The 11,995-nt window shown below is 38.3% G+C and overlaps 1 protein-coding gene across 3 annotated transcripts in view; it reads left to right on the plus strand.

The window, feature by feature from the left end:
• LOC132598911 (serine/threonine-protein kinase TOR) overlaps nt 1-11,692 on the plus strand; it is a 33,239-nt gene extending 21,547 nt beyond the window's left edge. For 2 of the 3 annotated variants that reach the window (XM_060312059.1, XM_060312060.1), the window contains exons 33-57: nt 196-305; nt 386-559; nt 655-720; nt 823-891; nt 1,072-1,182; nt 1,452-1,592; nt 1,709-1,837; nt 1,949-2,108; nt 2,221-2,435; nt 2,911-3,117; nt 4,232-4,345; nt 4,415-4,618; nt 4,917-4,997; nt 6,675-6,749; nt 6,833-6,899; nt 7,005-7,165; nt 7,319-7,492; nt 7,574-7,702; nt 7,820-7,903; nt 9,252-9,313; nt 9,387-9,459; nt 9,550-9,684; nt 10,184-10,354; nt 10,429-10,691; nt 11,378-11,692. In XM_060312059.1, coding sequence (XP_060168042.1) covers nt 196-305; nt 386-559; nt 655-720; nt 823-891; nt 1,072-1,182; nt 1,452-1,592; nt 1,709-1,837; nt 1,949-2,108; nt 2,221-2,435; nt 2,911-3,117; nt 4,232-4,345; nt 4,415-4,618; nt 4,917-4,997; nt 6,675-6,749; nt 6,833-6,899; nt 7,005-7,165; nt 7,319-7,492; nt 7,574-7,702; nt 7,820-7,903; nt 9,252-9,313; nt 9,387-9,459; nt 9,550-9,684; nt 10,184-10,354; nt 10,429-10,691; nt 11,378-11,396 — 3,194 coding nt within the window. In that variant the 3' untranslated portion in view covers nt 11,397-11,692. Of the gene's footprint in view, nt 1-195; nt 306-385; nt 560-654; nt 721-822; nt 892-1,071; nt 1,183-1,451; nt 1,593-1,708; nt 1,838-1,948; nt 2,109-2,220; nt 2,436-2,910; nt 3,118-4,231; nt 4,346-4,414; nt 4,619-4,916; nt 4,998-6,674; nt 6,750-6,832; nt 6,900-7,004; nt 7,166-7,318; nt 7,493-7,573; nt 7,752-7,819; nt 7,904-9,251; nt 9,314-9,386; nt 9,460-9,549; nt 9,685-10,183; nt 10,355-10,428; nt 10,692-11,377 lie in introns of those variants that run through there. The other variant, XR_009566727.1, reaches the window with a different exon arrangement.
• Nucleotides 11,693-11,995: the final 303 nt, after the last annotated feature.

Here is an 11,995-nt window from a genome sequence, read left to right on the forward strand (position 1 = left end):
AGTGGGCATCTGTTTTGTCACTTGTTCTTAAATTGTTTGGTGGCTTAAATAAATGCTGCTTGACACTTGGAATTGGGTTTTGTTATGCTTTTGGAGTGCTGGTCCTTGTTGAAAAAGTGAGTTTTATTCGTTACTGTATTGTATGCTCTTTATTCACTTGATGACGATCTGTATCCTTTTCTGTGTTTCCTTAAGGACGTATGCGATGCCTTGCTGCTCTAGCTCGGTGGGAGGAGCTTAACAATCTTTGTAAGGAATACTGGACGCCAGCTGAGCCAGCAGCTCGACTGGAAATGGCACCAATGGTTTGTCAACTTATATGTAATATCTGAGAGTTTTTGTTGTTTCGATACTCATAGTGAATGCATGTTTTGGACTAGTTTAGGCTGCTAATGCTGCCTGGAACATGGGTGAGTGGGATCAGATGGCAGAATATGTTTCTCGGCTTGATGATGGTGATGAAACCAAACTCCGTGTCTTGGGAAATACTGCTTCCAGCGGTGATGGAAGTAGTAATGGCACCTTTTTTAGGGCCGTTCTTCTAGTTCGTCGAGGGAAGGTAGTCTGTCCGTTGTTTTCACTCATTCATTTGTTTTGATGTTGTGACATTCTCTGGTCTGGTGTAATCTTTATACTTGCGCCCTATTCCTTCAGTACGACGAAGCACGTGAATATGTTGAAAGAGCAAGGAAATGTTTGGCAACCGAGCTTGCCGCACTGGTTTGTTTCTTCATCTCGTCATCTCCTCACTTTATACTCATTTGATGACTTATGCAAGGTTTTATAGCAAAAGTCTTTACAATTCTCCATTGATATGTTTAGGTTCTTGAGAGCTATGAACGTGCTTACAGCAACATGGTTCGCGTTCAGCAGCTTTCTGAATTAGAAGAGGTGATATATATTCTTTAGCCTTTTCAATTGAGTTATTCCTAATTGCTATGTTCTTTTTTTTTTTTTCAAACTGGTAATGTTGTATTCCTCAGCATTGAGGATATGCTGGCAACCTTCAAAAAGGAAAATTGCTATGATTTTTAATGGTCTAATAATTTGTTTTCATCTCATTCTAATTAGGTCATTGAGTACTGTACTCTTCCTATAGCAAACCCTGTTGCCGAAGGAAGAAGAGCCCTTGTTCGCAATATGTGGAATGAGCGCATAAAGGGTGCAAAAAGAAACGTTGAGGTAAATTTCAGAACTTCCCACACTTCAGTGTAGCATTTTGGATGTACTATCATGATCTTTTGATATTTTCAATCCGGAAATGCTTAGGTGAGAGCTTAGATGACTAGTTATGGCCTTTGTATTTATTCTCAAACTCATGCTGTCTTACAGGAACTGTCTGTCTGGTCTTTTTCCTGCCTTAATGTGATTCCATGCTCTCTCTGTCTGAACGGATCATTTCTCTGAGTATTCTGCCTCTGTTATCTGCAACATATTCTTACTTTTTGCAGGTCTGGCAAGCACTTTTAGCTGTGAGGGCACTTGTATTGCCTCCTACAGAAGATTCAGAAACATGGATCAAGTTTGCATCACTCTGCCGGAAAAATGGCAGAATTAGCCAAGCTAGATCTACGTTGGTTAAACTCTTACAGGTTAGTAATTTATCCCTGTGGGTTGTGGATAAAAAGTGTATGTTGCCTTGTGGCATATATTTCTTGTTATAGCTCTACTTGTGAGACTGCATATTTATGACTTCTTTATCCTGCAGTTCGATCCTGAAACGACTCCTGCAACTGTGCGATATCACGGCCCCCCTCAGGTGATGCTAGCATATTTAAAGTACCAATGGTCACTTGGCGAGGATCATAAGCGAAAGGAAGCCTTTGCTAGGTTGCAGGTATTGCACTTTGGAGATAAAATTACGATCGCACATTACCTATCACAGAAGTAAATTTCATGTTCATGCTTCTTCATGCTCTGTCTCATGTATCAAATTTGGACATTGAAGGACCTTGCCATGGACCTCTCAAGAACAGCAACTCTTCAACCGGTAATGCAGAATGCATTAGTTGCTTCTTCAGGCGCGCCACTTGTTGCTCGTATATACCTCAGGCTCGGCACTTGGAAGTGGGCACTTTATCCTGGTTTGGATGATGATTCCATACAAGGTAAAATGTGAAGACACTCCACTTCCCCTCTTAAAAAGAAAAGATAAATTGTGTGACAGCTTGATGATATCATTTATAATGACTGTTTCTTGGATGATATTGACCTTGTCAGAAATTCTTAGTGCATTTAGAAATGCTACTCACTGTGCAACGAAGTGGGGAAAAGCCTGGCACACTTGGGCACTTTTCAATACAGCAGTGATGTCTCATTACACTCTGAGAGGTTTTGCAAATATTGCTGCACAGTTTGTTGTTGCTGCCGTAACTGGTTATTTTCACTCTATAGCTTGCGGAGCACATGCTAAGGGTGTTGATGATAGTTTACAGGTTATATCTGAATCTACAGCTAATTTAATTCAGTTCTTAGAAGACTACTTTGTGTGATGTTGAGGTGTCATTGGTCTGTCCTTGTCGCTAAATGTCTTTCTTTCTGAGCTTACTGGTTGCTTAGCACTTTGTATCCTTGCAGTGACATGGTGTACCTTTTCTTGCTGGCTTCTTGCTATATTTTAAGCTCATGCATCTTTTGAACAAGTTACGCATACTTTACAAAAATGTATTTTTTATCTATTTCATTTTGCATCTGTGTACGTGTCAGTCAAGGTGAAAACATTTGCTTATCTGGTGAAAGTCGTACTCCTACTGAATTCATGTATTGTATAGAATTTTATGTTCAGCATTGTTTTCATAGTTGCATTATCCAGCAACACTTCCTGTTAGATTCACTAACTTTCATCATTGACTTTTCCATTACAGAACTTAATTGTTTTACTTTTGTTATGGTCATGTTTCTGGGTTTCAGGATATTCTTCGTCTTCTTACTTTGTGGTTCAACCATGGAGCTACTTCTGAGGTCCAAATGGCATTACAGAAAGGATTTACACATGTTAACATCAACACATGGTTGGTTGTTTTGCCTCAGATTATCGCCCGGATACATTCAAATAACCATGCTGTCAGAGAACTGATACAGTCCTTGTTAGTGCGAATTGGACAGAGTCATCCACAGGTTTTTTGCTAGTTTTTATCCAAAACAAGAACTATTATTTGGCTATCTAGTCATCACTGTTTTCCCTCGACATCCGTTCTCCATCCTGTACTTTGTCCCTCTAAATTTCTCTTTTAACTTCCTAATTGTGAATGACGTGTTTATATTTTACTATTATTCGGTTAATTTATTTGATATTTGACCTCCTTATAAGCTATTGGAACATAGACTTACCAGTCTTAAACAGGAAGACCTGCTATGAAGATAAATGCCTGAGCTGTCATGGTCATTTTCTACAAATCTACAGTTAGTCGAGTAGTTAATGTTATCTGTTGTATGAAACATGTGGAGTGCCTGGATGTTCCACCGAGTCAGTTTTTTTTTTTCTTTTTTTATTGAAATTATGAGGCAGTTCAGTCAGAGGCAATGGGTGTTGAGGGTTCATACCGCCAACCCTAGTTGGTTTGGGATTGAGGAGGTGGTGTTGTCATCTTAGGCTGATGCAGTTCTTCTATTATCTTCAAGATAGAGTCTCTCTCTCTCTCTCTCTCGCCCGCGCGCGCGCGCGTTTCTTAGTCCCCTTGGATAAGTTCATGTACCATAACATGTAGCAACTGCATTTTGACATTATCCATGAAGCTTTGTAAGAGTGATCAAGATATATTAGAAATGGAAATGAATCTAGAGGGGACGTCATTCTCTCCCCATAAGGGTTCTATGTGCAGTAACCTAGTTGATATAAAATCTGTGTATGCGGACGTACTAGGACAAACATAATAATTAACAAGTACGGTCTTGCTAATGGGTAGGTGTTTTGTGTATCTGTTGTCTCTGGGAGAAGTGTTAAGATGGACTTGCACATGCAAATAAATGAATTGTGAGTGTACATAGTTATCAGAATTTAACTTAAAATATGTGTGAGCCTTGGAGGGTAATTATACCATTGTGTTCAAGTTAAGGAGCAAAATATCGTGGCATGTGCTTGTAAGTTATTTTAGTCGTCAGATACTTGAGGACTTTATTTCTTGTTCTTAGTAAGTGAGATTATTGTAACTTTCTAACTGCTTGTGTGGCTGCCTTTATATAATTCTTTTTAGTTCTTCAAATCTATAATATATGTGGACCTTATCTGCAGGCTCTTATGTATCCACTTCTTGTGGCATGTAAGTCAATTAGCAATTTGCGCAGAGCTGCAGCTCAAGAAGTGGTTGATAAAGTTAGGCAGCATAGTGGCGTACTCGTTGATCAGGTGAAGTAGAACTGGTTTACTCTGATAGTTTTATGATTTCTTGTTTCTGACTTGGGCTTGATATTGAAGGCCCAACTTGTCTCAAAGGAGCTTATCAGGGTTGCGATACTTTGGCATGAAATGTGGCACGAGGCATTGGAAGAGGCCAGCCGTCTGTATTTTGGCGAACACAACATTGAGGGCATGCTGAAGGTGTTAGAGCCTCTGCATGAAATGCTTGAGGAAGGAGCAATGAGGAGTAATACCACTATAAAGGAGAAAGCATTCATCCAGGTGAATGCTCCTAATTAAATATATGCTTATGCTCTCTCTATCATGACAGACATACTTTGACAATGTCTAGTAGATTCTGCTTGCCCTTCCATTAATTTTTCCCTGTGCTTGGGTGATTATGCGGATGTTATGATATTGGTTTGACTAAGCTTGAACTGCTTTGGGGATAGATTCTGTGTATGGTGTTTCCGTACTATTAGTTGAGTATCAATTATTCTTGGACTTCATTAAATAACTGAGAATACTCATTATCTAACGTTGGATTGAACTAATGGATAGGTAACATTACTTTTTTCAGGCATACCGTCTTGAGTTGTTGGAAGCCTTTGAATGCTGTATGAAGTATCGGAGAACTGGCAAAGATGCTGAATTAACGCAGGTACCATTTTGACACTTAAATTCCACGTGGGCATCTCTCTCGTTCTTTACCTATTTTACTTATTTATTTGTTATTTTGTTATTTTGCATTTTCTATGTGATGAATGCTAGTGCCAAGTATCCAAAAGTTTTTTCCAGATTCCTGCTGTGTTAATAATTTGGATGATGCACTTCACAATTTTGTGATAGGAAACTAATTGCGATCTTTATTGCTATGGGAGGGCCTTTCTGTTAGCAATAAATTGGCTCAGAGAGATGTTCTTACTCATCTCTAGGATTTCTGAAGCTTAAGTTACAAACATACAAAGACGTTTCGAAATGGCAAGTTCTGGAACTAGAAAGAAGATGTAGAAGAGTAGACGCCAGAAAGGAGTCCACGTTCTGTGTTTCCACAAACACACTCTGAGGAGAAAAACCTTCTTCAGAAGACCTGACTGGAATTTTTTTTTCTCATGGGGTGAATCATAGGAAGTTGTCCTCAAATGGGCAGCAGAGGCGTGGAAAATATAATGTCTTGCAGCTAGGAGACTTCCCCTCTTATTTTCTAACGAAGAAGGCCTTTATGAAGAGAACAGATGGATAGGGGAGAGGAGGTTTTGATGCTGGAGTAGTGGAATGAGTCGATATGGTGTAGCAATAGGAGGACTATTGCCGGTCAATATAACCGGAGTCTGGCACACCTGTGGTCCTTTAGATTTCATCAGGAAGGTGGGAGACATGCGGACATTCATGGATGAATGTAACATGACTGATATGAATAGGTCGTGATTTGTGTGAAGAAAGGGCGAAGAATGGGAACCAGGGTATAGGCTTTGGTTATATCCTGGGTTCTAGGGGAGGGAGAGAGTTGAAAAGGGGGGTGGAGGGAGGGAGAGTTGGGGAGGGGCTTTTAAGTCATGGGCTTTTCTCAAAACAGAAAGGACTTCACACCATGAAAGGGCTTTTCTATCTACCACTCTTTCCAGAGTTTCTTATGAGCTCCCTCTTCTCCTTTTTCAGTATTGTTATTATTATTCTATTATAATCTTATTCTTCAATTTTACTAATATTGTAGTTTCTTTTGCTTCGGTTATCGTATTATTTTTGCTGTCAATATTTTTCTTTTCTTAGTATTTTCATCAGAGCTTCTTTAACTTCTGTATTTTTTTAAACCTGTTTTGAAAACGCTTTTCTTGAGCCGAGGGTCTATCGGAAACAACCTCTCTACCTCACAACGTAGGGGCAAGGTCTGTACATCCTACCCTCCCCAGACCCCACTTTTGGGATCACACTGGGTATGTTTGTTGTACTCTTTCCCAGAGTTTATATGACTCACAAGCTTAATGCCGCGATAGTTCGCACAACTTTGAATATTTCCTTTGTTATAAATTGGAATCAGGGTACTCTTTCTCTTTCTCCATTCGTAGGGCATCCTACCACTTTTTAGTATATCATCAAATAGCATGATAAGCCATCCTAGACCAATCTCTTCAAGAAACTTCCATTCTAACCTCTACAGAAATGCTATCTGGACCCTAGACTTCTCTTATCTTCATATTTTTCATGACATCCTTTACCTCTGCCATTCGAATTCTACTAGTGACTTTTAGTTTTCTATTTTTTATTTTTTGAAAAATCTACTGGAAACTACTATAGTTAACAGTCCATTATTTAACTAGTCAAACCCTCATCTTGGTAGGCTTGGGATCTCTATTACCATGTATTCAGGCGGATAGATAAGCAGCTTCAAACACTCACAACCCTGGATTTACAGGTAAGCAGCATGTTATGTTTGTTATTGGTATCAGCGACTTTGCATCATATTCATAACTAACGTTATTTTACTTTTGATGCCAGTCTGTTTCCCCCGAGTTACTAGAGTGTCGAAATTTGGAGCTAGCTGTTCCTGGAACTTATCGGGCAGGTATAGTTATGTTGTTTGAAATTATTACTTGTACATGGTTAAGCCAGTTTTGTGCCTTAGTATTGATACGATTTGTTCTATTAAACTTCAAACTTGTCATATCAGATACGCCAGTGGTGACAATTGCATCATTTGCACCCCAACTTGTTGTAATCACATCCAAACAACGACCTCGTAAATTGACAATCCATGGGAGTGATGGAAAAGACTATGCTTTCTTGCTCAAAGGGCATGAAGATTTACGCCAGGATGAACGTGTCATGCAGGTTAGCAGTTGCTGGTGTATAATTATGCTTTGTATAGGCAAGCTGGCTTCAGCGATTCTGCTACCTCTGTTTATTAAACATTTGGTGAGGCTTTATTCCTCTCTTCCTTCAACCTAGAACTAAAAGATACGCTGTATTGTTGCTATGCACCAGTTGTTTGGTCTGGTTAATACTTTGCTGGAGAACTCGAGAAAGACTGCAGAGAAAGATTTATCAATTCAACGATATGATGTCATTCCATTGTCCCCTAATAGTGGACTGATAGAATGGGTTCCAAATTGTGACACCTTGCACCAGCTTATTCGGGAATATAGGGATGCCCGGAAGGTTTGTTCAACATAGACCTTTTTGTGCTTTAAAGAGACTAGTATTTCTATCTAATTGTTGTATATTCTTACAATTTTACAGATCACCCTAAATCAAGAGCATAAATTGATGCTGAGTTTTGCACCGGATTATGATAATTTGCCACTTATTTCTAAGGTGGAGGTGTTTGAATATGCTTTGCAAAATACAGAAGGGAATGACTTATCAAGGGTGTGTATTCTATGGCGACGACTTTCAGCCTATTGCCATAACATCCCTGGTAGATAAATATTAGCAAAATCTTTCTGCTCTTTGTTTTCCTGAAGGTATTTATTTTGGGTCATATAGGTTCTTTGGTTAAAGAGTCGCACTTCTGAGGTCTGGCTGGACAGAAGAACAAATTACACAAGAAGTTTGGCTGTCATGAGCATGGTATGTGTTCCTTGCATTCTTTCAGAACCTCTCTTAAAGCTTATTCTCTGTTCAGGTTTGACAAGAACAATGTTCCCTTGTTTGCTTATTAGTTCTGTTCTCTAATGCATCTTGTGGGGTGGGTATGCTATATGAACACTGATCTTTTTTTATTGTTTTGGGAAAAACAGTAAAAGTAAGTCAGATTGTTGTTTACCCCCTTCCATAATACTATCAAATAGGCTAACATTCGACAACCTTTTTTTACTTCTTTTCCCTTTTTCATTTAAGAGAAGGGACGCCCATATACACACACACACACACACACACACATAGATGTGACGAAAACTATTTACGACAAGGATTACCTAGAGTAATCACACAAGTTTTGCTTTCATATAAGCTGCATTTATATGATGCAACTCCCTTTGGTGATATGATCTTTCTGTGCATGATCAGAATTGTTGCAGCCTTTTGAATTAGACATTAGGCATATCAGAAATTTAGTAGCCGTTTGGCCATGGATATTTTTTACTTCTTTTGGGAGTTGAATTATGGAACTTTCCGGAATTTGAAAAACACCAAAAAGTTGTTCACTCCAAATCACTCACAAAAATTCAAAAACAACTCCAATTTGTATTCATGGCCAAGCACGACTCCAATTTACAAATAACATTTTTCACTTTGAAAACAGAACGTGCTTTTTTCAAACTTCACAATTTTCACGGCCAAACGGGCACTTAATAACCTGGATTTTTTTGCAGCTAGGGGCATGACTATTATGTGTTGTGAGTGTTTTGTCTCTAAATCTTAAAATGCAGAGGAGCAATAGGTAGTTTTCTGACCAAAGTTGGCAAGAAGAGTTACTTTTGTACTTAGTGGAGGTCATTAATTTCTTGACCTAGTTTGACCTGAAGAAATACTGTTTCTAGCATAAAGAGTGTTCGCCCTATTTTATGTGATGTCATTCAGTAGGACAAAAAGTTAAGATTTAATGTAACTTCTTTATTATGTTAGAAATGGTGAAATAGAATTTTAAATAGGTGGCGCTATTAGACCTTTTTTTTTTTTTTTTTTTTAAAGAGAATTTTAAATAGGCGGCCTTAAGTAAGTTTGATATAGGAACACATCGCATCAGAGATAATATTCTTGGCATGTGAAGTTTTATAGAATAATATTAATGATGGAATAGCGTCAAAACATTTTTCGAGCGTATTAAAATGAAACTGTTACCATTCTCAAAAAACAAAAAAACTAAAGTATCTTACAAATCGGGAAATCAGAATATTAAAACTGAGAAAAAGGAGATACGTTCTTTTTAGCTGCTTTTGTTGTGTACATCTGTTGAATTTGGGTTGACTTTCTCCAGGTTGGATACCTACTTGGTTTGGGTGATCGACATCCTAGTAACCTCATGCTTCACCGATATAGGTACCATTGTACTCTGTGATTGCATTTTCTTGCTGATGACAAAAGGTTTAATATATTTATATTGGTCATGCAGTGGGAAGATTCTGCATATTGATTTTGGAGATTGCTTTGAAGCTTCAATGAATCGGGAGAAGTTTCCAGAGAAGGTAAATTATTATGTTCAAAAAATGGCTTTTCAGAAATTGTATGTGCTTTCTTCAAGGAAACTAATAGCTTTTGTAACAAACTTGGTATAGGTTCCGTTTCGCCTCACTAGAATGCTTGTAAAAGCAATGGAGGTTAGCGGTATAGAGGGAAATTTCCGGTCAACATGTGAGAATGTAATGCAAGTTCTCCGACTGCATAAAGATAGTGTTATGGCTATGATGGAGGTAAATTTTTGGCATCACTCTTACCTTGTAAACTGTATGATGGGGCCACACTGTAAAGGTATGAATATTGATCGGTCTATATTGAACTCCTTTTTTGGGTACGCTTATGGGGCTGTTTTCAAGTCCAAAAAGATCTCGAAGTCGACTATGATATCTTCTGAAGAGCACAACTGGGTGATAAAAGGGTGTTCTATCTAATTTAATGACTTAGATGATTGAAAAATTAGAATCTATCCGGGCCTTAAATTGCCATGTTGAACAATTGAAGGCCTTAATTGAGACTAGTAAATAATTGTCACTGCAAGTTAAACTCACAGTGAAAAGAGGAACACCTTTCATTAATTTGAGATGCTTGGTTTCATTCCTTGAATAATATTAAGGTTGCTCTTGGGAGTTTGTCTTTTTTGTCTTGTAATGATGTAAATGTTTTAGTTACAGTTTCAAGTTATCAGCTTATTTCGATCTTCATTGTCTTTTTTCTTTTTTTTTTTCTTTTCAGGCCTTTGTTCATGATCCACTTATAAATTGGCGTCTTTTCAATTTCAATGAAGTTCCGCAAATGTCCACGCTTGCCGGTGCACATCCTCCTGTTGTGAACAGTGAGGAGTCCTCTTCAAATAGAGAGCTTCTTCAGCCACAAAGGGGTGCAAGAGAGAGAGAACTGCTTCAGGTTTTAATCAATTATGCTTATGAAGTATTCTGGAGATGCATGCTTCATGCTTACAGTTTTAATTCTTTTTCTAGGCGGTCAATCAATTAGGTGATGCCAATGAAGTTCTAAATGAACGTGCTGTGGCTGTCATGGCTCGAATGAGTAATAAACTTACTGGACGTGATTTTGCTGCTACCTCGGCATCTTCAAGCTCTCTACAGCATGCACTGGATCACAGTACGTTGATTTCTGGAGAGACGCGTGAAGCTGATCACGGTTTATCAGTGAAACTACAAGTCCAAAAACTTATTCAGCAAGCAATGTCTCATGAAAATCTATGCCAAAATTATGTTGGGTAAGATCCAGATTCCCAGGACATCCCCCCCTCACTGAATTGTTTCATTGCTCTGAATTTAACTTTTGTTTTGTTTTAATTGTATGCTCCATTTCTTCCGATAAAGATTTAACTGTGTGCTCCATAACACTTGCAATATGTTAAGTAGACGCTTAAAGAGCCTGAATCTACCAAGCTAGTGAAAATTTTTGCTCAGTAATTGTGTGACCTATTTTAGCAAATAATTCTTGGATATACTATCACCTTGGTATTTAACTCTTGATGCAAGAACTCATTAGGATTTGGTGGCCCAGTTACTTCCCTCAAATGTTAGATAAACCCGTGGATCAACTGAGCAGACTTGTGAATTAATCCTTGGGGAATGCTGTCTTTGACTTTTGATAAACAGATTTTTCTCATGGCTTAAGAAGTAAAATGGAAGAGACTAGAATAATGCCCGCTCCTTGGTTTTGCTTTTGTTTATACTTTTGGTTTAAGCTGTTAAAGGCTGCTGACTTGCACATTTGGTGTTTGAATGTTCTTGCTTAAAATTTCAACTCTTGATCTTGTGGTGAAATTTCATGTTCAAATGTGCAAATCCTGAATCTGAAGGGGTGCTTTTGTCGAATAAGAATTTTAACTGCAGAGTAAAAGATTGTGTACTTTGTTCTTTAGTCTAATCATGGTTGCCTTGTTCTTTATTTCAGGTGGTGTCCATTTTGGTAGGTTCTGGATGGTAATTATCTGTATATATTTGTACATAGTGTTTGGATCCTTTGGAGGACCACTGGTGGAAGTCCATAATGTACATAATTTAGAGGTCTATGTAAATTCCTAAGTTTATGGTAGCAATTTGTTGTATTAAGGAAGTCAGCTTATCGGCTGCATGTAATCTAGCTCCAAGTGGAAGTTCAATAAGACTGGTAGGATCCTAGAATAGTGCATATATTTATTTGTACAGCTATTTACATGGTGAAATGAACCCTTGTGAAGAGAATAAAGTTGGTTGTCTTGCATCGAAAGCCTTTTGTATTCTTGATCCTCCAGGATATCTGGTATCCTGATTGATGATTAATGGAATTGTCTCTCTAGTCCTCTGATGGATCGCTCTCTTTAATGAACTGATCGACGAATTTCATGTCTTCATCTGACTAGACCAATCCACAAAGATGTCACTTCACTTTCAACTTGCAGAGTCCTTACACGAATTCATTGATGAATTTGGGTTGTCTAATTTTCTTCAGTCTACCACGTGCAATGTGAGGAGCAAGATTTTGTTCTCCGATAAGGCTGATAGGATGCGCATGTCCTCCTTTACTCTGCTT

The sequence above is a fragment of the Lycium barbarum genome, chromosome 6 (assembly GCF_019175385.1).
Source record: "Lycium barbarum isolate Lr01 chromosome 6, ASM1917538v2, whole genome shotgun sequence".
Lineage (NCBI taxonomy): Eukaryota > Viridiplantae > Streptophyta > Magnoliopsida > Solanales > Solanaceae > Lycium > Lycium barbarum.